Consider the following 25903-nt stretch of genomic DNA (forward strand, 5'->3'; position numbering starts at 1 on the left):
GAGCAGGCAGAAATGTTTACCACTGTGTGTGAGTGTGCAGGCCAGAGTGACCTTGTTATCGTCAAAAGACAAGAACTATGGCATGAGACTGGACAATCCAACACAGACACCAGGATACTGACCATGATGATACTGACTATAATAACTATCTTTAATGCATAAGGACATTTCCACGAGGCAGAGGCTTCATTCACTAGTTGAGACAATGTGATATGAAGTCTGTCTCAAGACCCGCCCTACTATGCTTCTCATTTTTGGTTGAATTTGTTCTGAGGGTGGTATAAGCTAACGTGACTCTGCCAGATGGAAGAAGCTTGCATCACATTTGTTTCACAGGCTGTATTGTGAACCCGTGTCAATACCGCCCCCATCTGGCGGAGTGCGATAGGTATAAGCCAATCAGAGGTGGAGTAAAAGTGACATCTCACATTGTGTTTATTTATTTATTCCACAATATAAATCTGTGTAAATGACATAATAAGTGTTTTATGTATTTACAATACTGAAAATACTTATCTGAAAGCATATTGATACGAATCTCATTTTACAAAATACAAATGACAAAATACAAAAAAGTTTTTGAAATACATGTATTTAAAATACTGCCTATCTCTGACTGTACACACACACACACACACACACACACACACACACACACACACACACACACACACACACACACACACACACAGGCACAAGTAGTGGCGGCTTTGCCATACATGGCAGCAGAGACTGCACAAGACTTTGCCAGCCTTTCTGCCTCGTCTTTGGGCATCCCAAGTTGTCAAAACCCTCCAACAACCAGTCCGTGGGTATGTCCTATAGGCTGGATTACCAGTGGAAACAAAGTTATTGGTCTTGCACTGCTGCTTGGTGTTAAAGCGCTCTCTGTAGTTGCTGTCATGGGGGCCTGGAATTTCCAGTCCACCTATTGGTTTTCCGACAGCGAACGGACATACCGGTGGAAGGCCACCGGGTCTATTGCCTCTCTTCCCGGTAGCTGTTCACATGATGGGTCGTTAGGTATCGTCGGATGTTGGTAGATTCCACTGGTGAGTAGTGCCTTCTTGTATGCAAGCTACATAGTCCACAGAAGTTGCAAACCCATCCACTGCACCTACTACATTGACGATGGTAGTACAACGGGGCAGTTTAACGTCATGCCCAGGACACCCTGGGCATGACGTGACACACACACACACACACACACACACACACACACACACACACACACACACACACACACACACACACACACACACACACACACACACACACACACACACACACACACACACACACACACACACACACACACACACACGCACAGTACTGTCAGTATTGTCTGAGGTCTGTTGCTGGTCTGGATATAAAAAGAAAACATTTGCAGTTTTCTGTTGCTCATTTGCATTGCATGTTAATCAAGACTCAATTCACCTTATTGGAGAGGACGCCCTAATGTTAGTTTGTGAGCAGCCTACAGCAAAGTTTTTCTGGGGGCTGTGGTCCCTAGGGGGGCTGCCAGAGGGGAAATTAAAAAGGAGAGGACAATGAAAAAATTAAAATAAATGAAGAAATAATCGTGGGAATAAACATAAAGTATATTATGATTTATTTATTTTTCTTTTATTTATTTTTTTCAATTCAAATTTAATTCATAAGATTATTGTGCCAATCTATCCAATTTCAACCTGGTATCCCAATTTTGGACATGTCATTATTGTCAACATTAAAAAATATAGTAGTCTATGCACAAAGCTTCGCATCAAATCTCACTATAAAGTTTTCTGAAAAGCTCACTACAAAGCTTTCTGAAAAGTTTGGGCATGTCACTAAAATCTCACAAATAGTAATGCTAAATTTAAACCACTAGATGGCGGGAAAGCTCTATTCCTCCAGTAGCTAGTCAACGCTCTGATTGGTGCACACTGTAGATGCACATTATTTGTGCTTTTAAACTTATCTCTTCTTAGAAAGGCATGCACTTAAACAATCATGTAAACAATAGAGCTTTGTGTTTTTCATAAAGCCCTTGATTATCTTTTATATAATCTGGCACAGGGATAGAAGCAAAAATGATGCTGTTGTTATGCAGTTTGTGTGCTGCAGTCAGTCAGTGTGGTAAAGTACTGTATTGTAAAGTGTGTGGGATCCAAGAGTTCACAGTGTTATATAGGTCAGACAGAGTGGGTCAGATGTGGGCCCATCATTTTGACAGTGCTTCACTCTCCTTTATGTGCCAAGCTCTCTGCGGTGCCATTTTGTGCCCTCAGTGTCACCCTTTTCTCTCCTTGAACTAGACAGAGAGATGTAGCTCGGCTCAAACAATGCATTGTTTTGTAAAGAGTAGAAGTAGTTCCTTCAGGTACAGACCCTGACACATCTGTGTGTTATTGGGAAGTAAAAGTAAAAATAAGTTTACCAACTCCGCTATTTTCTGCTAGCAACACAATTGTATTATGAAAAATAAATCAGGCTTTTCTTCTTTGACTCTAAAAGGCACAGACTGTACTTTAAAGTAATATATGAGCTTAAACCCCAACTGAAATTAGATTTGTATTAATATTTTCTCTTGTCCTGAACATGGGCATTCGCTACAAAATGTATTGATTTTTTTTGGCAGCAATTAAACTTTTACAATTAATTTGATTAAATGGTGCACCCAGTAGGCTTCCGTGTATACATGAATATTCATGTACATTACAATGATCTGATTTCCAATGCTCTTTGCATTGCGTAATCATGCATTTATAACAGGTAGATTGATATTTGGCACAGACAGTGTTGTAAAGGAAAAGTTATTTAAACTAAGCACTCGAAAGGCAATATCTAATTGAGTTGTCGAGTTTGACTAATCTTCCTGGGTTCCACATATAACATAAAAACAGGACACTTTGATAATACATGATATCAATATGAATCTTGGTCACAAAAATTAGAACAGGATTGCAATAACAAACAAACTTGTTGAGAGGCTCTATGTTACATTTATTAAGCACAAGTAGAAAACATGGCACAGATGTTGTCAATAAAAGCCTTCTTTGTGTGCTTTTCTTTTTTTGTTGAACACAACACAATCCGACTCATCAGTAGGTAACCTTGGTAACCTTTGTAAAGCAAACTTGAAATGTGCTTAATATAAACATGACAATTATTAATTGTTGACTTAATAATACTCATCATCATCTAACTTTTTTATAATTTGATGCAAGGCCAAATGTAAGCCTGTGCAGGCTGGATCCAATGTAGTTTTACTTCACTTTTAACAGCCAAGTTCTCCATTAACCTCACAGTGCTCAACCTGCTGGTGCACATTAAGCAGTCCAGCTAAGGTTGGATGTAATTCTCCAGCCCCCCAAGCCCAGATGTCCAGATTCCTTGGACGCATATATTCATCAATCCAGGCAAAGGGCTTTTTACCAGTCTGTGCTGCATTAGCCACTGTCTCATAACTCTCCTGAAAACCCGGCTCCTGGGTCGAAGTTCTGAGCTTCCTGCCAATTAAGGGCAGTTGTGTGGTAAGCAGATCCATTCCTCCAAGCTTAGAGGAATCACAATGTCTTATTTCATTCTGATTCCACTTTCCATCACGACCTATAGTGACAACCCAGACCGTCTTACAGTACAGTATGTGAAGTAAACTTTGGTGACCTCTTTCTCCAGATGCTGCTTGGAGAACCGTGTCATTTGCTTTGAGGCAGGCTGGCAGGTAGACAATCATCACCAGCCAGCCAAACTAACATGTGTGCGTGTGTGCGTGCATGTGTGTGAGAGGAAGGGGGGGAGCTCAGGGGCCGTGGGTGGTCAAGATTTGTAGAAAAATATTTTTAGGTTGTCCTCATCATCACTCCCTCTTCTTATATAAACCTTTTACACATGCCTCTCTTCCAGGTCATGCCGAGGTCGACAGCCTTTCACATGTCTGCTGGTAATGAGAGGTGAGTGCAGTTTAAACCCCGCCCATGTCCCCATGCTAAAAAATCTGATCTGAGCAGGGGCTACACTGTGGTCAAATCACTTCTGGCATCATGACACCGCAGAATAATGTCACGTGCCGTCTCGCTCTGGGGATGTACTGCGGAAAGTCAAATCAGTTATATTCATACAGGACATTTCATACAAAATGAAGTCAGTGCTGCACAATTATATATTTTTTAAACAAAATATATTTACAAATAAAATACAGTAATGTGAGGCCTGAGAGAATAGCCTGCTTTGAAAAAGATACGTTGTGTCAGTTCTCAGGTCACCAGTCAGTTTGTTCCAAAGTAAATAGGACCACAATGACTGAACGCACCATTAACAGATTAACATTTTATTATAGTTATATTTAGAAGACCAGTGTCTGATGATCTGAGAAATCTGATAGGTGAAACAAAAATGGTAAAAAAAAAGAATAAAAAGGGAACATTTGTCTCGATTCGAATGAGTTTTTTGTTTAAGTACAGTACATGGTGTATTCTGCAATGTGCAGTGTGATATTTGTGGCTTGTGTGATGTGAGTTGGATTTACTTTCAGGGCTAATTGGGGCTTTCATTTTATGGGAGCTGGAATTACTTCCACGAGTTTACTTTGGAAATGTCTATTTGAGCTAAACCAGAAACAAGGCTCTTGTTGCAGTAGCTTGAGAAAGAGTCATTTTTTTTAGTTGACAGAATGTCTCAATTCAGTATTTCCCCAAATGGAATCCTGAAATATAATGCGTCCCTTTACTGGACTATAAGTGCCATGAAAGTATTCCCTCAACCATTTGATATTTGAATAAAAAATATTTAATGGCTCTTTACCAGCAACGTAATGCAGTATTAGTACTGCTACTAATACTATAATAATAATAATAATAATAATAATAATAATAATAATAATAAAATGATAATAATTGTAATGCTAATTATAGAACATTTGTTTTATGACCAATATGATCTGCCAAAAACATGTTGCTATGCTAAAACTGTGATTCCATAAAGAAACAGAACTGCTACACACATATTATTAAATCAAATATGAATAATTGTAATTGGAGCCAAGTCCACTTTTAAGTCGCTTTGGATAAGACTAGAGACTATAGAGTGTCTGCTGCTAAATTGTACATTATAGACACTATCATAGAATTATACTGGTGGGCAAAAAAATATCTGCACATAAAAAGAAAACATATAAATATAGTATATATATACTAAAGTAAACTAATATACTTTACTGAACATTTTTCAACAAAATGGCGCGCAGATTAAGTAAAAAAATAAGCCGTTCACCACTGTGATACAACAGTTGTCTTTTCTTTTATTGAGGAGAGTCAAGTTGGGCTTTTCCATTTTTAGAAAATAAGCCGATGACAATATTACAAATAATGAAATTGTTACATCATTCACAGGGTTACAGTCAATATACATTTATACAGAAATACAGGATCTCCCACGTTAAGTCACAGTGGTCTGAACCGGCACTGGTCTATAACCGTGGGCCACAACGGGGCCAGGGGAACACGTGGACATTACCCTATTCTCCAACAAAGCCAGAGGGGTTGTGGAGTGGAGGGGGGGGGGGTGGGGGGGGTCCGGGTTTAGAAGCAGGGTGGAGCAATATACTGTAGCAGAGAAGCACTGGGATATTTGTGACATGGGAGGCAGTGCGGTCTAGTGCTTGAACCCCATTTATACCTAGTCGTAGGCTTAGTGAGAATAAAAGATCTACAAGCTCACTAGAGCTGTCTGCTAGTCTGCTACGTGAGCTTGTAGATCATATGACGGAGCATAAATTAAGCATTACAGAAGGGACACAGGTTTGTCGATTCACCACAGCAGCCACGTCAACAGTGTGTTGTTCACTAACAGCCATGCGTTCTGTCGAAAAGCATCGGTGAGCAAGAAGACGCTGATGCTACTCTCTCACTCATTGTAATGTATCATCTGGTTCAAACATCAACCCTAAAACAAAATGGGAATGCAATACTGGGAAATAAATTATGAATCACTATGGCAGCAGAGGGAGCTGTGGTCCTTCAAGCTTGAACCGTTCCGACAGCGGGAGCCATTTTCTATGCACAGTGTCTGTCCCACAGGCAAGCAGACCCACTCGCACCACTCTTGGGCAGAGTTCAAACACAGTCCAATGGGCGCAGGCAGGCACAGCTTGTGTTTATGCACACTATCATGTAATTGTAACACTGTCTGACACGTTTTCCTTTGCCATTCAAAAATAAGCAGAAAGGTGACGTCTGTGATCAAAAAAAGAAATATCTTTTGGCTGATAAATGGTATAGGTTTTTGTTTTTTACAGTTAAATTAAATTAAACACTGACAATAACCATTTGACAATTGTGAAAACACAGACCACAGGACCACATTACATCCGTTTAATTTACTAAGAACAGGTTCATCACTCGGTACAGCAAAATCAGCAATTGAACTTGAACTTACTCTACAGTAATTAATAATCAAAAGCTCAGTTTTCATTTGACAATGAGTCAAATGGTAAAAAAAAGCACTGTTTTGGTTTGACAAGTGAATTATTGGAAGTAAATTATTGGAAGTAATTGTGTTGAAGAAAACATTTAGTTCAGAGCTAAATAACCTACTTAACTAAATGTATGGATATATTTTTAAGTGTTCAGAATGCATAAATATCAGTTAATTAATTATACCTTTGCTGTGGATAAATCTTGAGTCATTATTCACATAATTCAGTTAATTATCTATTTATCCTAAATGTGTGTGAGAATATATTTGAGTAATATGTCCATCTCAGTCAACACAATTGATTCTTTGATTTCTAAATACATTTCCAGCAATATATAATGTGCTGAAGCACATGGAAGTAGTTTTTGTTTTCGTGGCCGAGGCTTTGCGATATGGTTGCTGCTGTTCATCAAAAAGAGTACAGAATCCACTTCCAATTAAATGATAGTAAGTATAGAAACGTTGCCCTTGTCCACTTGCTCGAGGTAAATGGCAAGTTGCTTTGTGGTTTCAAGTTCAGAAGATATATTAATAATTTATGTCGAGCTTTCAGCTGTCAAGAGGTTTAAGAGCCAAAAGACTACATTCAAAAACATACTCAACCGAAACTCCTTATGAAGAAATCCACCAAGTCAAGTGGAATTCAGCAACACTAAAGCACACTCCTCATAGTCTACAGCACTATGCAGTATAAATAAAAGCTCAGCACGCTTGTCCATCAGTTACATCTATTAGTATGTCTATCACACTGCCATAATCAAATTAACACGTCAGACAGTTCCTTGAAACACAGATCAAGGATAATCACTTGATGAATAACTCAGTCTTGGCAGCTTCGTCGGACAAGCATCTAGATTAATTCAAATGGATTGGAGCCGAGAGGAGAGCATTGGTTGCAGGTTTATGTAGGAGCAGGGTTTGATTTGTAAAAAAGAAAAAGAGAGAAAAAAAACAGAAGGTGATCTACAAGCTCACAATGCATCACACTGTGATGCATTTTTACCTTGTAGATCTCCTATTTTCGGTATTTTGTTATTTAAAACATATTAAAACATATAAAAAAATGCCCAAAATAGGGATGTCAGGGTTAATGTGGTCAACACACATTTTTAAATAAAATATAGTTAATGATTAAAGTCCTACTGTGTAACATTCATTTTAGTAGTCTTTTTGGTGACACCTCTGGTTTGTCTATTTATGTGGTAGAACTGTGATTCCCAGAATTCATTCCAAAAACAAAACCACGGAAGTACCGCTACAAAATGGGTCCTAGTGACCTAGTGGTACCAGCGTCCTTTTGGCAGACACTCGCGACAAAAAAGGTATTGTAGAGAAGTTGTCAAAAAACATAATTATGTAGAATGGTTATTGTGAGAAATATACCAGCGAAAAATTATATAAAAAATGACTTTAGTCAATTAACAAGTTACACAGTAGGACTTTGAATTGTGATATATCAAAAAATACCAAACATATCAGACCGTCTACATTTCCCAAAGGAAAAGCATGTGTTTAATTTGGTCTGACCAGAAGCAAGGATAAAATATACTCCCACTGGCAATACAAATGGATGACCAGAGGGGGGGATATAAAAAGCAGAGGCTTGGCTCCCCCCCATCACCCCCAGCAAACCGAACCCTGCTGAGACGTTTGAACAGAAGAAAACGCAGCCGTACTGCCTAACGATATACAGACCCGGGCAAAGGGTCCTTACTAAATGACAGTGAAGGGCTGTTAAAAATTTTAAGCCTCATGAACGAAAAAGGAAGACAAGTTTTTTAGCTCCTGTTAAAAGTTAAACGGCACGGTAGCATCTGGGTCACAGCGTCACTTCTCACTGCCTGTCAACTGTGACTAACAGGTCAGCAGTGCTTGTGATTCTACCCCCTCCTCTACCTTCACGTAGTTTCCAGTGAAATATTCATGGTGGCGTGTTGAAAGAAAAAAGGGAGGATGATATTGCAGAAGAGGAATGACAATCCCTGTGAGCTTGTCCCCGTTTGAGCCTCTGGACAGCCGTGGGAAAAAAAGTTGACATGACTCAGTCACTAGAGCGGTATTCCTCACTTCCTCCCTTTTTCACACTGATTATATCCAAGGCTCTGTCTGTTGCCACAGAAAGGACACAAGTAACATAAGATGGACAGCACAGCGCCAGAAGATCCATGTAAATCGGTAAAGATTGCCCACGGCTAGTGACACTTTGCCTACAAGGAGAGGTACTATGTGTATTCTGTATCCCAAAGTGCGAGGGTCAGCTTGTTCGCCCTGCCGCAGATGCTTTTAAACTGTCAACATGACATCAAACAACAACTGAACGCGGACTGTGGTGGCTGAGAGGTGTGTGACGGTGCGAGGAATAGTTGAGGGATGTCGTGCCCTGGACAGAGTGTCTGTCATCAAGGTGCGGTGTACCCCCACCCCACAACCACCCCACCGCCCACAGCTAGATGTGTGTGTCTGGCTCTCAAGGCTGCGACACACAGCTCTACCTCCGTCTCACTGGCTCAGCCTGGCAGGACCCTCTGCAGGACCGATATCACTTTATTGGCCAGGTTTGCAAACTCTGTGATCCACCACCTCCTGGGGATTCTCCAGGTTAAAGGAGCTTGGATAAGGCCAACTGTCTCTCTTGTTCATCCCCATGAACCTTTCTTCTTGTTTGTTTCCCCATACACCACATTACCCACAACATAAAACAATGATTGACAGCTCTCCATTCATCAGACAGCTTTTTTTTTCTTCACAGAAAACCATACAATAAATGCAATTATATTGTCTATAAAAATTAAAACAAAAACTTGCCACAGGGAAATGCCCTGCTTATCTACATGGTTTTGTGCACCAACATGATTCATAAAAAAAAGAAAGGAGAAGGGGGAAAAAGTGTAAGATAAGATTCGTAGGGGTTTTCTGGATGTGCAGTCCATTATGACCTTATGTCAGAAAACCATTATAACAATAATTATAATAATAATTCCACATTAGCAATAATGATAATAATACAAGTTAAATTTTATTTTAGAGCTCAGTATTACTGCCTGATTGTAAAATGTGTGGTATCAAAACTTCAATACTTCAACATAAAATATTGCTTCAAAAGGAAAACTCTGAAAAACAAAACAAAAAAACAACACTAAATATAATGTAAGAACATTATACTCTGTTAAGTGTGTCAAATCCAAGCTCGTACAGAACACAGTTCTAGTAATAGGAAGCAAATCAAAGCACTGTGTGTGGAATCAATCACTCACTCAGCATGCTATCAAACACTGGCCAGGACGCTTTCTGTGCACTTTCAGTACTTGTATATGCACAGGCACCATGTGCTCACACACACACGCACGCACGCACACACACACACACACACACACACACACACACACACACACGCACACACGCACGCACGCACACACACACACACACGGTGCACATGAGGGAAAATATTATACTGTGTCATCCAAGCATAATGTAATGTGTGTGGACTCAGGGTATTTTCTGTACTGACAAGTAAACAGTGGCGAGAGAGAATACGTTTGTTCTGTTTACATGTGTCCGTGGTGGAAGTATGTGTCCAACAAAGTATGTGTCATCATTCATTACACTTCAGAGTCCACAAAATAAGAAAATAAAAATAATAAGTGCCAATAGAAGCACCGACGCCTTCCTCTAGTCACCCTAATCCTTGATTCATTTCCTCCATGAACTGAACAATCAGAGTACCTACTTCTGGGTCAAAGTGTTGTGTGATATGTACAGGACAATGACTGAGGTACAGAGGGAGGGAGTTTGATTCGGCAGGCTGTGAAGTTTTCATTGAGGAAAAAGAAGAGACATGAACATTTCCATGTGTTTGTAGTAATAGGACGCATGGTGAGAGGGAATCTTCATCACAACATTTCACACAAAGAAAATCACTTTCTATGAGAAAACCTTTTTTTCCCCCAAGTGTTGATTTGAATTTGTAAATAATGAAAAGTCTGAGTAAATTTTGTTTGTGGCATCAGTTCATGCCAAAATACGTCCATTTCATGGTTTTCTTTTTTTTTTGTCCTCACGTGGAAGCAGTTGAGAATGCAAGACAGGTCCCTCAGTCTCTTCTGCGGTTTGTCTTTCACTAGGCGACGGGGAATCAAGTTTCCTCCAAGATGTCCAAAATGAAAAGGACAAAGAAGGTATCTGAGTCTTTCAGAGAAGGTTGGTCTCGTCTCCTCAAATTTTCCTTTTTTTGTGCCCTTTTAAAGGGTAGCTTTCCTAGTCAGTTCATCTAGTTTACAACCTTATATAATCTATATCTTTATATAGACTCCTTGCTTTCTCAGCTTTTCTTCTCTCTTTTTTTTTTCTTTAAAAAATTCTTTACAAAATTCTCGAAATGGACAAACAAATCGAAAAAGAAAAAAAAAGTTGAGGAAGTTCATACAACAACAAATGAAAGTTGGTGGAAGATTGAAGTAAAAACACATTGCTGGTCAAATGGAACCTCTCATGCTCCACTGGCTCCAGGGTGGACAGAGGGCCCCCACCATTGCCTCATCATCACGTGGACAAAAAGTCCCCACAACCCTCCAGAGCGCTGATCCCAAGGATGAGGAGGGGAAGGACTTCAGGGGATGAGTGGGGTAGAGGAGGGAGGAGAGAGGAGCGACAAAGAAGAGGGAACCGTGAACCGGGGATGAGTGGTGGTAGTCTGGTAGGAAGACCAGATACACTGTCACACACACACACACACAAAACAAAAAAAAACTAAAGCGCAACACATACACTCCATCCACCGCAACCCAGAGCCCTGGATCCTAAACCCCATTCCTTCTCCCTCCCAGTCTCCTCCCCATCTTGGTTTTGCTCGGGTCGAAGGTCAAACCTCCACGGACTGGATCTGGTTCATCTGAGCCCGCATCATCTGGACACTGTTGAGGATCTTCTTTTGGTGGCCAGCTAACGTCACGCCCACTCTCAGGATGTCGCTGTTGGTCAGAGACAAACGAAGAATGCATTGAGTCATGGTGACACTACCATGGACCACACGTGGGACAAACACCACTTTTCACATTCGGTTTTTCCCTTTTCGAGGTGCCAGATGGGTGGGGTTTGCCACATAGGACAGCATGATAAAAGCCAGAAGATTTCAATGGTTATGGGAAAGCAAATACATTCAGTGCACTTTAGCTGAAATTGGTAATTTAACCTTTATGCTATCTCAAGCGTCCTCACACAGTCAACCTCAACCATCAGGTGAACCAAGCAGGTAAAAGCCATCTTGGACCCAACTTTGTGAATGACATTTACTGCACCACTCTCATGGTACCATCACTGTGCCAAGCTAAGTCATATCATGGCAAAATATCTCTCCTGTCAACACATTCCTTTCAGCTCCGGACATGACCACTGTTTTTGTATAATCTCTTATTTAATAATTATTATTATTTAATAAATAAGACAGGATTCCAGTATCTTAACATCTGAGAATAAACTGTAACAATCTGTATTGCAATCCATATTCTATAAATATTTCAAAAGCAGACTTCTGGGGATGATTGACTGGGACACCTCTAATAGAGTTCCTGTCAACAATTTAATCACTGTTCTAAATCAGTGCTCATGATATATTAAACTTTCTATAACGGTTAGTCCCATTCCTTGATTCAGATTGGCTGGTTTCCGTTTAGTAGACGTGATAAAATAAAGCAATAAGCCACTAGAGGGCGCAGTTTACCGAGTATTTTATAATGGCGTAGTGAAGCAAGACGCGCTATAAACAAATAACGCACCTGTGATTGATATAAATTGATCTAATGAGTAGATTATAGTCTGTTTTATCACAATTTACAATATAGGCATCTAGCAGACGCTCTTAGTCCAGAGCGATTTACAGTAAGCAAGGACAACACAAGGTAATACATCAAATGCATAGAAATAGGATCATAAGTAAACCAAGAGCCCATCATCAGTCTAACAGTAGAATATCCCAAAAGTCAATAATCTGTACATTGCCAGGTCAACAATGACCTAGCATCTGTCTACATAACATGCTATCTAAATTACATTTTAGACTTTGCATAAGCCTGCAAGGTTGTCGAGGCTAGGGAAAGTGCCTTTAGTATCACGTCTACTAAACGGAAACCAGCCAATCAGAATCAAAGAATGGGACTAGTTGTTTTAGACTAATACTCTACTCCTTAGATCAGGTTATATCAATCACAGGTGCGTTATTTGTGTATACAGTGATCCAGCGTATTTAGCTGAACGAGGCAAGGGGAGCTCTTGTTTTCCTTACAAGCCCTGGCTGTGCTTCTAAGCACCGCCCGTGTGGTACGGCTTAGCTAAATCGGAATTATACATCTCTATCGAATATCTTGGTTACAATGGGACTGAGCTAACAGTTAAGTTTTGTTTCTCTATGTGTTTGTTTGGGAAAAGTTTATGTCTAACACAGCCTGGCTGGCCGAGTAAACAGGAACTACTTTCTTGTAGAAGTTGTTCTTGTAGTGAATTATTAAGAACTGTTTTAATTGGGACGTGTGTATGATTTTCATGTTGCCATATTTGTCACCGTTTCAGAAAAGCAATAAGACACGCGAGGTCTCAGTTTACCTATATTTTATAATGGCTGAGAGCGGTCGGAGGCACTCCGCTCACTACGCCCCTCAGCCATTATAAAATACTTGGTAAACTGCGACCTCTAGCGGCTTATTGCTTTGGTATGGCTAACCATATCCCCAGCTGGCCAGCAGTGATTCATGTGGAGTTCTTAGTCTCTGCCTCGTCCATTATTTTCCCATATCGGGACAGGTTGTCTTGCATTATCACTTACGTATGAGTCATGAATATTTTTCCTATAAAACATGCAGCTTATCGTTGCTGTCGGGCAGAAACCTTGTATCTCCATAGTCTAACTTTTTATGTTTTCTGGTACATTAATGCGCAACTTGGTCGTACCAGACTGTCGTGCAAAAGACAGTGTTGTAGTCTACAGAGCTCACAACACGTCGCGATGAGCTGTGAGCTTGCAGATCGGCTACTTTTGCTATTTTTTGCTAAGATTTTGAAAGTGGTTCAGTGTTGTCTGTGGATTTTATAATATTATATAATCTATGTTGAACCAAAGCTTGTGGCAAAATAATAACTACATTGGATCCATTGGAACACAGGTTATTTTTCCCCATTTCCTGAAAAGTAACAGTTTGGGACATACAAGCCTGACAGTGAGAGCCACGATATACTGTACAGTACCAACCACTGCATGTTCCATTCTCTCATCTCAGTGCTTTTTAACAGAGGTAAAAGAGAAAGCCTGGCAAACACATGGTAGAGAATAAAGAGCTCTGTTATGGCTTGGAGCTATTGTGCCTACCGCTCAGCCCTGCCACTGCAGCATTACGATCTGCTAATTACATGCAGCACAGCTGAAGTTAGCTTTATGACAAGCCAGAGGGCAGAGGCTGGCAACGGTCCAGGCTTTAGGTATAATGTGAGTAAAATTGGGTAAGTGGGGTTACTTTGAAAAGTGCTACTGATCACTGGTTGCTGTCTTAAAGATTTAGTCAGTCATGTAATGAATTACGCAGATTATTCCAGTGCTGTGATCACATTACTTTTGGTAATTTTGCTATCCTCATCATAATTGTCAATGATAATAAACTATTATTTAAAGATTAACTTTTTTTTTGTGTCTAATCCATACATTTATAATTAAAGATACATTAATGAGTAAAATATAAATACACACCCATTTTAAGCATGCTTCAGACAGAGCAATGCCATGCAATCCTGTTTTTCCCCCAAAGCATTCATATTATTTATAATATTATTTATAATTTATAAATATTACAGATAATTATCTGTACTGTGTAATTTCTAAGAAAGCTGTGCCATGTAATTATTTAGAATCCAACCCTGTATATGAGATTCCTTTTAGAAAACCCACCTGCTTCCTATCATCATCATCATCATGATAATCATCATCATCATCATCATCATCATCATCATCATCATCATGATCATGATCATCATCATCATCATCATCATTCCCCTCTTACGCTTATCAGAACCATAGGGGATCAAAGAACACTCACTCCATAGTCATCTGAGATACCACATCGAACGTGGTAAAATTTGCATTGGCGAAGTTGTCTTTGTACTGTCCCATCTTGATGGCATCAAGCCACTCATCCACAGTGCTGAAGCTGGAGAAGTCTGGGACACTGCGGTCCAGAAGGGGCAGATGAACACTAGAGAAAACAAGAACAGACAGAAAATAGTCAGATAAAAAGAAAAGTACAGTAGCAACTTAGCAAGTATCATATCAGGCTTCAGTCAAGACCGTTTGTGTACAGTTCAACTGTGAAATAAATTACAACACATTACAGCAAAAAATAAAATACAGTAAAAAAGGCCAGACAGACCTTGAATCCCCGCAGGCCTTATTTGCAAACCAACATTTTCCAAATCGATTTCTTGTAGTGCACTTTCAAAATTAAGTGATAGGCTTTAGGCGAGCCAGCGTATCCACTCAGTGCCTGTGGAAAATCTGGCCCTAACTTCTGCAGCCATGCCACAGACGAGAGCACAGACAGGCATAATGGAAATCAGTAAGCCTTGGCTCTCAAAGGAAACTAACACTCGGAGCAGAAGTGCTTCAGACTGTTTTGTTTTGAAAATAGTGCGACGGCTTCAACTCGGGATTTGCCTAAAGCATTCATGGGAAGGATTTGATCTATCAAACCAAGTGGCTTTCATTTACATAACCGCTCGGCGCCAGGAGAAACAAGAGACAGTGTGTTCCGTTAAAAAACACTGAACCACGGCATGGATGGCACTACACCAAAGGCACAAATTTCCTATTTGATGGAGAGCGCTCGTTTACATCGACAGCAAATAAACTGCACTAGATCAGCCTAGATGTTATCTACATCAACGTGAAATTGTGGCAACCCTCGAAGCATGCCTTGCGGGATGCCTGCACTGATGATACCCAGATAGAGCACACACACAGTGTCACTCAGACTCAAACACATGAGACAGTGAAACAGGCGCGTGCGTGCACACAAACACAGATGCACACACACACATGCAGGGAAATGTACACACAGAGAGAGACAGCGACAGCGAAATGGAGAACAGCGATCGAAAGAAAAGAAGCGTAAAATATAATTTATGACACCGCACCAACAATCGCTGCCAACCATCTTGCTCAAAACCGGTAATAAACTAGTACAATATATGTGTCACACTGTCTCTGTCACTCACCCTGAGGACAACGGGGTCATGGCCTTCAGGGTGTTGGGGTTGCGGATCATCTTATCCAGGTTGTTGACGATCTGGCTGAACTTGGGCCGGTTGTTGCGGTCCTTTTGCCAGCAGTCCAGCATGAGCTGGTGCAGCGCGCTGGGGCAGTCCATGGGTGGAGGCAGCCGGTAGTCCTGCTCTATAGCGTTAATCACCTGTAGGTGGAGACACAGATCTCTTAGGGTTGCTGTGAGGCGGTATGGAGAAGGGGGAGGAGAAGGAGGTGGATCGATGGAGGGGGGGGGTTGTACTGTAGAGATTCTGTACATCAAATGTTGCGATGGAGTTCATGAAGTGCAATGTCTCGCATCCAATTTTGTGAATGTCCAGAGATAAGTGTATTCACAGTGAGATGAGCATGATCAGACAGAGACCTTGGCACCGATGTTGAGTTAATGCCTGTTCTGTTTTAACAACTGTTCTGTCTTCTGCTGCCCTATCTAATACGATCATCTGTGCTTCTCTCCCTCTCGCCATGTGCTGAAACAACTGCTTTATTCATTACAGGGCGTCCCTGCCAGGAGGGGGAAGAGAGGGTAAATGGTTAAATGCTACGTGTAAGCTGCCTAAACATACATACATATAAATCCATAAAGACATATAATTTTGCACATGTTACTTCATTACCTTACTCTTGTTTGAGGAACTTGCTACCGCGATTTAATGACCGGCGTTGGCCGTGCTCTGCCTTCCAGCTGATTGGCTAAAAAACATAAGCCCTTGCACCAATGCCATTCCCGCCTTCCTCTTCCACCCTGCCAACAGTGATCTCATCTCTGCTTGGCATGGGCTGGCCTTTACAAAGTATTTAATGTTCTTTTTCATAAAAGACACTAGAGACGGGCATGGTTCTGGCCTGCCCAGTACCCGGCGTTGTTTGCCGGTGGAGGCAGGCACACAGACACATAGCCAACAGTGGCAAAATGGTCCCAAGAGGACACTTCTTATGAGGATCCACAATCCCCTTCTCATTATCTGGGCCATTAAAGGAGCTCCATTCAAAACCCAGATTAATCTCATTCAGGAGACCTCCAAACGGGGACCCCGATGGAGCAGAAACTATCTGGAGCTGCTAATAAGATAACCGTGGAGGTCCTAGAGTCCCTCTTAGCACATTAGCGTTCACACTTTCAATTTGAAACTATTTTCATTATCTCTCCCCATAATTTGCTCTCTCCTCCGCCACCCAGAGGGAGCCAGCAAACGGAGGCTCACAGTCAAGAGCAGAAATAGTCCACCGAGCGCCGCCTTGCATTTCAAATGATCTGATTATCTCTCTGTGGTAAGTGTGGGGGATTTTCATATGAAACCCTGTGTGTGTGTGTGTGTGTGTGCGTGCGTGCGTGTGTGCATGCATGCATGTGTGCGTGAAGCCTCTGTTTAGCTAAGGGGAAGTAGACTCAATGACAAAAGTGGATCTCTGAGGAGTTCAAGGCTGTAATGAAATTCAGGAAGAAAAATAAACTGTGTATAATGAGGCATTGTTTGAACAGGGTTGTCTGTTTGAACAGGAGAAAGACGACTGTAAAATGAATATTATAATAATAATAATCATAATAATAATAGCGATACTAATAATATAATATTAACTAGAACATTTTGCTCCTCGGAGCACAGGTCTCCGCCAGGCCAGGAAGTCGAAGTCAATCTTAAAAATCGAACAGGTCCGTCTTGATGACATGACTATAGAGATAATGGGCCTCATTCACTAAGCTGGTCAATAATGTGTAAATAAAGTGAGAATCATTTGCAGTGCTCCACGCCCCATTTAAGGCCATAAACGTAGAAACATCATACCTCAGACGAAAAACGTCACCACTCCTCAAAATGGATAGATCTACAAGCTTACAACACGGCGGTACGCACCCACTTGACAACTTGTAGATCACCGCAAGTGAACATTAATAAAGTAAATAGCCTACTCTCACTTGTAATGAGAATAAGAAGTTAGTTTACAAAGTTTAACCTCACGACCAAAGGCTAATACAACTTGGAATGGATATTATATACTGTAAGCCCTTTCAACAGAACAAATTGCTCACTCACTCACCTTTGCCGAGGTAAAAAGATGATGCTGGAATCGGCCAATATCCGATATTTTTTTTATCAGAGCTTTATTGATTACTGAGGGGAATTTGTCCTTTGGACGAACCCTCCACTGTCCTACATCGGAATTGGAAATGGAGTAATGGACACAGCTAGATTTCATCCATACTGTATCCTCATCAGATGGTAAAACTGCGTTCATGTGATATGGTCAATATTATAAATTAATAGCGTGACATTGGAGTTGGCATGAAAGCCAAATAGGCAAAACTGTGCCCACACAACAAACGTGCCGAGGGATCTAATAATTCGGCTATAAATGCGTCAACTGAAAAGAAATTTGGTTGAATTTGCATCATGTCCATAATATGCCAATCTGGGAACCATCGTAAAAAAAAGGGATATTTTTCTGTCTTGAGAGATTAATAATATGCATACAAGCAATAGATTGTTTGACATACTTTTTCTTTTTTTATATGTGTTGACAAAAGTTCGGTACATACACATTTTATTTGAGGTTTGGCACTGCTTTCTAATGACATACGCAAGCTTTGGTCTCATGTAAGTCTACCTCCGAGCAGGCGTGAGAAAGAGCGGACGTCTGTCAAAATTCACGGACAAAAAAAGATTGATGAATCAGATGTGGGAATTTGCGTCAATGCCGATAAGTACAAAACATGGACATAAACAAGCTTAGTGAATCAGGCCCAATGTGTCCCGATTTGCATGATGTTTGGACAAAATCTGTAGGAGTAATAGCAATTTTTTTTACCAAACCCGGCCTCCTGGTGGCGCTATAACAGGCCAATGTGAAATACTTGGGGCAGAGGTTCTGCTCTGGCCTCCAGGGAGTCTGTGTGCACAGTTTCACGTCTATCGGGCCAACAGTGCCGGAGATTAACTGTACAAAGACGGACCCACACACGCATGGATGGATGGACGGACGGAGAGGGGCAAAAACATAGTCTCGGCCACGCCTTCGGCCTGGTGGAGTCAATAATAATAATAATAATAATAATTTAACGGATGACAGGCAAGTCAAGCTACGTACATCTTGATTGGTCATGTCCCAGTAAGGCCTCTCTCCATAGGACATTACTTCCCACATGACAATTCCGTAGCTCCACACATCGCTGGCCGACGTGAACTTCCTGTACTGGATGGCTTCGGGGGCGGTCCATCGGATAGGGATCTTCCCTCCCTGTAAAAAACACAAAGGGCAACAACCTCAGCGAGGGGAGAGGAAGCAAGACCGAAACCTGACCGTCACAGTGTCTCGACTCAGGAGAGAGAGATCGTTCATACAAACAATGCAAGCTGTAACCCAAAACCGGGAGATGGATACAACAAAACCCCTGGGAGTAAAGTGTAGGACATGGAACACTGTACGAGAGAGGAGGAAGAGGAGGAAGAGGAAGAAGGGGGCATGAACAGGTGAAGGGGTGATGTGTGTTTTGATTAGAGAGGCTAGCCGAGGAAGAGGGCTCACATGTGTGTGTGTCAAGACACAGGTTTAAATTGTATTGACGAATAATGCTTCGTTTGTTTTAATCTGGTATGAACACGTGACGGATGGTAGGATTACTTGAAGTAAGAGTACCTCTAGAGTTCATTGTTTGTTCCAAGTGGGAAATCATATCCATCTGGTAGCACAAGCAGGTAAAACAATTCACCCAGCTGCGTGTGTGCATGGGCGCGCGTGCGTGTGTGTGTGTGTGTGTGTGTGTGTGTCTGTCGTGGTGCATGGTGTTGATGAGCTCATGGCTCAGGCCTTTTGCTCGAAAGGGTTGTGCCCCGAAAATAGCAGATCTACAAGCTTGTTGATCAGCTGTTTTCGGTGCACAACACTACGTGCAACCAAGTATGAATCAAGTGTCAGTTCTCACCAGGGCACTGGTGTAGGTGGGGTCTGACGTGTCGTCCTCTAGGAAGCGTGACAGGCCGAAGTCAGACACCTTGCACACCAGGTTGCTGTTGACCAGGATGTTGCGGGCGGCCAGGTCGCGATGGACATAGTTCATGTCGGCGAGGTACTTCATGCCCGATGCTATGCCACGTAGCATGCCCACCAGCTGGATCACAGTGAACTGCCCGTCATTTTGCTGGAAAAAAGAACCATCCAAAACACAAAAGTTAAAATCCCAGAGACAGCAGAGCAGCTGGGATAGTGGACTAGTTCAAAATCTGATAGGACAGCATAATCCTGCTGGCAGCCTCCAATGCTGCCAAGGTGCCACTGAGCAAGGCTCAAAATTACTCTAAGGCTGCTGTACTGCAGGCATTCCTGTAGTCCAGACCTCTCTAATGAAATGCATATGTATAGGAAAAACACAAACTTCAGTTGCCTCTGTGTTATTTGACAATAAAGTATTCTTCTACGGATTCTGGGCACCCGGACAAGTTGTGGCACTGGGCCACCCCCCACCGCCAACGCATATCGAAGTAGCCCTGTATCATCTTGCCTCTCTACAGAGTCCTCTCAAGCTCCGACCCCACTGAAGTACTCCCCCATTCCCTCCCACTAGTGGCGCCTGTGCTCGCTGGATTTGGCTAGACGGTAATGGTGTGGGCTGGGCTAAAGCTCAACTGGTCCCGGCAGGGCCGGGCCAGGCTTAGCTGGGTATGACTGGCTGTCTACAGCTGTTCCCCTCCATGGTTTGGTAAGGGCTTTACCCCATGCACGGGCAGTGTCTGGAGCTGCTGTGCAGCTGTGCCTCCAACTGCGCACACCTGCACTCTCCGCCACCACCCACCACGAGGCCCACGAGAACAGAGAAGATTCTGGAGGATTGCTGGGTAATGGGAGCATGGGACTGGGTGTGGACAGACGGAGAACGGCTCAATCTCATGGCCCAGTGGAAGGGGAAAGGGAGGGGACTCTGGTTAGGCTAGTTCTCTAGCTAGCTCTGGCTTGCCATGCCATGCTGACAGTCTATATGAGCATTTTCTCATTGAAAGTCTTCTGCGCTCATTAGTCGAGCGGAGGCTTCTGCTCACGTTCGCGACGCTCCTCCTGGTGTACCATGGCAATTAAGCAGCATGCATTATTCATGCTTTCCTCGTAAATACGCATCGCCTCCTAATCCCTGCACTGTGTTTGCATATACTTTAATTGGAAGGATTCTATTCAAAGTCATCGGGGTCAGGTTAGCAGCTAGAGGAATCCTCTCTGAGAAGAGAGCACGTTATTAGTGCCGCTCTGTGGCTCAATGTCCGGTATACGCTTTGTATAAAAAAAGACTGAAACACTATTGGCTTCACAAGTTTACTTTCTTTGGTTGCCGCTGAGTAATTGCTGTGGTTGTGATCGATCCCTTCCTCTCTCTTTCTGTCTTACACTCTGCTCTTCACCACAGGTTGTCCTGCAGGAGCAGCAGGGGAGAGAATCATTCAGCAGGCAGCTAGGTACAGACTGCAGTGACCATTGTATAGCATAAGCAGTTGAAACAATTATTTCTGAGTAGGACGTTACTCTCTTCCTCCAAAGGACCATATATATATATATATCTGTTGATTTATTTTTTGGTGTTTTATGCCTTTATTGACAGGACAGTAGGCTGACAGGAAATGGGGAGAGAGAGATGGGGAGTGACTCTCAGCAAAGGCCGTCGGGATCGGGAGGCGAACCTGCGACGCTCTGTCAGGCTATGCCAGCGGTTCAGGCCAAGGACCATTATTTTTACACAAAACTTTAATCAACTGTAAACTAACAATCTGCCACCAACCATTCCCTTTTTCTTATGATCACTTATAACATGAGGTTTTCCTTTCAGTCCCTGTGGGGTACAGAGCACTAGCTCCACAGTACTTCAGCATACAAACGCACCAGCCTTGCATTTCAGATGTTCGCTGACATCGTTAGCGAACACTGTCATGAGCTGAAGTGCCTCAGATGCTCGCTGTGCTGTTTTTGAACAACAATGTGCTGTCAAATGTGTTTAGAAAACATCTACATATAGACACAAACACACCCCTTTTCCGCCCGTATCAAATTCAAGTGTCAGCTAGTGTTTTTGTGCCTCAGAGGTTGAAGGCAGAATGCAAATAAAGATGGTGTTTCTGAACCCTGAACAGCAGTCAGAACAGTATGATGACAGCAGTCTGCGTATCGCCTTTCTTGTGGGTGGTTTTGATCTGTACTGTGATCCGGAGAAGAAGAGAATTCATTTCAACTTTTATATTTTTCCTTTGCAAATACCATTGTTTTTATTGCTAGCACTGTGTGTACTGCTGGAAGACATTTTCTGAACATTTACCAATATGCATGATATAACTGTATCGTGCTGTTTAGGTGAGCGCCCAGAAATCTAGCTTTGATGTTGGAGAAAAGAGTTGCGTGGGTGAGAGTTGGTATGTCTTGTAAAGTTTTTTGAGAGGTTTTAGTCATGAATGTCATGGCTTGGATCGAACTGGCGAGGGGGATATGTTTTATAGAAACAGGCAAAACTGGCACCGCTGTGTTTTCTAGCACTTTTAAATTATGTAGACCATATCTGAGCTGCTTTAGTTTAGACAGTAAGAGGCAGACTTCCACTTTCATGTTGGCTTGATTTAACCACTTAAAGGACCACTTCACCTATTTTCAACCTATCTTCATACACTTGGTCCTCCTCACTATAATGCTCATTATAATATGGCAACATTTTTGTCTTTTCTGCCATTTTGTGTATTCTTCAAAACACACTTTTTGCTACTACTCCAACAGAGTTAGTCCAAAACTCTCAAATCGGCACACAACATCTCTATAGTAATGTGATCAAGATGTATCAGTCAGATTTTTTATATTCCATTCCAATTGGCTATGATTGACTTCCAAAAGTGGCGGGCCCTGGGTGGTCAACTCAGCCGGGTACGATAGATCCACAATAGTTTTTTTTTACCTACCGGTATAATGATGATGCCTAATACAGGGATGCCAGGTTGAAAGTGGTCGAAATGTAAATCTTTTGTACAACATATGAACTCTGATTCAGAGTACTGGAAATTGGTCAAGTACCGTAGTACACTACTGTAGCTGTTATAAGTTTCCATCATACCTTCTAAACTAAAAATAAGTAGTTTATTTTGACAAAGATCATACGTTTCCATTTTCCATAAGTCAGCGGGCTCTTTCACACTCACTTCAGAAACAAGACAAGACCAATTAGGGGCAGATGAAAGAATCCTAACCGCCAGCCATATTAGCAGAAATGTGTTCTTATTCTGCTGACATGGTATGACAGAGGGTGTGGGACTGTGTGACAGCAACAGATTCTCATTTCCTAGCCAACTTAATTTTCAAACATCTGACAGTTCACACAATTTGTGTGAATTATTTATGTGGGCTGAATATGGGGGTGTCTTCCTCTGTGTAGAACTTGCACTGACAGAGTATTTCCGTGTCTGGTGGGAGTGAAAGCCCAGCTTCTATACACAGCCGTAAGCCGTATGTAGAATAATGTTAATCAGTGGCGCTGCGGCTGGATGAGGGTAAAGTAAAAGAGATGGTCAACCAACATCAAAAGCCAAACAGAAATCTTGTTCTCAATATCTACCCAACGGGGCCCTGCTCTTCCCCTGATAAGTCCCTCATAAAGATCAAGAGGGAAAATAAAGCATGAGAGAAGAGTTAGAACATGAGTCAATAATTGGACGAGACACACTATCTGAGCATTAATAGCGCAGCTTGATTGCATGGAGAGGGAGGGTATCTCGGAGGAATTGGTGATGGACACGATGCTAACCAAGGAGGAGAGATAGGAGCTGCGCATGATTAATGCTCTGAATACTAATGTTCACTTGAACTAGGAAGGATACAGTATGCATTAGTGCGTTCACCCAGTGGTGATTACGGAGCCAATGTGGCAGTGTGTGTGTGTGTGTGTGTGTGTGTGTGTGTGTGTGTGTGTGTGTGTGTGTGTGTGTGTGTGTGTGTGTGTGTGTGTGTGTGTGTGTGTGTGTGTGTGTGTGTGTTTTACTTGTAACAGAGTATTTCTGCATTGCAGTATTGATACTTTGACTTAAGTAAGAATTGTGAGATTTTTTTCCACCACCACTTGAATCAGACTTATCCAGTGGTGGATATAGTACTCTGTATTACTTAAGTAAAAGTATCCATACTGCAATATAGAAATAGCAGATCTACTAAGCCACATAGTTTATCGCCTGTTACTCACTCTGAGGAAAGAGTCCAGGGATCCGTTCTCCATGAACTCGGTGATGATAATGACAGGGCTGCTCTTGGTGACCACGCCCTCCAGGCGAATGACGTTGGGATGGTCGAACTGGCCCATGATGCTGGCCTCGCTCAGAAAGTCGCGCCTCTGCTTCTCCGTGTAGCCAGACTTGAGGGTTTTGATGGCCACGAACATTTCCCTTTTACCCGGGAGCTTGAGGTTGCCGCTGCACACCTCTCCAAACTCGCCTGCAAAAGAAGAGGCCAAACGGAAGCAAATGGATGTACAGTAAGACAACAAGCAACAAGAGCAGCACAGGAAATCAGCTAAACATGGACAATTGAACAGTGTTGATTTCGTCGACTAAAACTATGACGAAAAATGTGGATCGACTAACTTTTTTCACTGACGAAAACTAAATAAAAAACAAATAAAAACTAAGCTATGATGACTAACACTAAAGCTAGGTTTCCATCGCACCGATTTGGGCCCGACTCGGCGTCGGGGAGCGCTGGATATCGTCGTTCAGTCGGTTAGGGGATCCACGACCGACGCCAAGGGGTCCGCCGTGACCTAATCGGCCGACTCCGGGGCTACCCGACTTGCTCAGTCTTTGCCTGACTGGGAGAGCCGTGGAGTAGAGAACAGGGGGGAGAGAGAGGGGTTTAGGTGTTTCCAGATTCTGTGAGAGAAGCAAGGGACCAGGTCTATGAAAACCTACATTCACTGTTTGTCGTTGTCGCTCTCAGAGAGAGAGAGAGAGCGAGAAAGAGAGAGAGAGAGAAAGAGAGAGACTATTGTATTGACTAGGCTAGTTGACATACGCTATGTATTTGTACCCATACAAGGTTATTGAGTCTTTGCCCGTGCTACTCTCTGAAACCACTTGAATCCAGTAGTGGAAAGTAACTAAGTACATTTATTTAAGTACTGTACTTGAGTACAATTTCGAGGTATTTGTACTAGTAGTATTTCCGATTTCAACTTCTACTCAACTACATCTCAGAAGCAAATATTGTACTTTTACTCCACTACAATTATTTGAAAACTTTAGTTACTAGTTACTTTGTAGATTTTTATTATTATTACAAATCATAGAGAGAGAGATGCGCACTGGTGATGTAATTCATTATTTGGGAGCAGGTGTGTACTGTAAGATTCCAATAGTATTTTTAAATGGCTTTCATATACTAGTATATTTTTTCAAATGAGATTTGACCTTATAGATCGTAATGTGCTCAGTCTTGGCTATTTTCTGGGTGTTAATTTCAATAAAATAATGTATTTATTTATTTTTGATTATTTGAATAACCGTTTTCAAAAATATTGTGTACACATCAGCAGTGGTGGAAAAGTACTAACATTTTTACTTAAGTAAAAGTATACTGTAATGTAGATGTACATTACAGTATAGTCTGAGTCTGTTACAAGTAAAAGTCCGGAATTCAAAATTTACTCGAGTAAAAGTACTAACGTATTGGTACTGTATCAAAATTTACTTAAAGTACCAAAAGTAAAAGTACGAAAATGTTTGAAAATAGCAGATCTACAAGGTCACAACGATGCGACACGTTGTGAGCTTGTAGATCGGCTATTTTCAAATCGCCTAGGTATAAAATAGGGCTAAAGTGTTCAATGTAATGATTTATATCTGCAAAGTAACTAGTAACTAAAGTTTTAAATACTTGTAGTGGAGTAAAAGTAGGCCTACAATATTTGCCTCTGAGATGTAGTGGAGTAGAAGTAAAAGTATACACTATTGGAAATACTCCAGTAAAGTAAAAGTACCTCAAAATTGTACTAAAAAAAAAGTACAGTACTTGAGTGAATATACACCACCGCACGTCAGTGAAAAAAAACCCTGGGAACATCCCTATTTACAAGCGACTTTACAGGGAAACAAGCCTAAAGTCGCTTATATTAAGCAGACCTGGCAACACTGGCAGGATCTTCCA

At 41.7% G+C, this 25903-nt stretch overlaps 1 protein-coding gene across 2 annotated transcripts in view; it reads right to left on the reverse strand.

Moving 5' to 3' along the window:
• Window positions 1-5287: 5287 nt before the first annotated feature.
• The window catches only part of ephb2b (eph receptor B2b), a 174271-nt gene continuing 153655 nt past the window's right edge, over window positions 5288-25903 (reverse strand). For both annotated transcript variants that reach the window (XM_084061418.1, XM_084061417.1), the window contains exons 11-16: window positions 23949-24196; window positions 19680-19895; window positions 18845-18994; window positions 15709-15902; window positions 14535-14690; window positions 5288-11426 (exon numbers count right to left, since the gene is read on the reverse strand). In XM_084061418.1, the coding sequence (XP_083917544.1) occupies window positions 11318-11426; window positions 14535-14690; window positions 15709-15902; window positions 18845-18994; window positions 19680-19895; window positions 23949-24196 (1073 nt within the window). In that variant the 3' untranslated portion in view covers window positions 5288-11317. The remainder of the gene's footprint in view (window positions 11427-14534; window positions 14691-15708; window positions 15903-18844; window positions 18995-19679; window positions 19896-23948; window positions 24197-25903) is intronic.

Source organism: Gymnoscopelus microlampas (assembly GCF_963454915.1).
Source record: "Gymnoscopelus microlampas genome assembly, chromosome: 7".
In the NCBI taxonomy this organism is placed as follows: domain Eukaryota; kingdom Metazoa; phylum Chordata; class Actinopteri; order Myctophiformes; family Myctophidae; genus Gymnoscopelus; species Gymnoscopelus microlampas.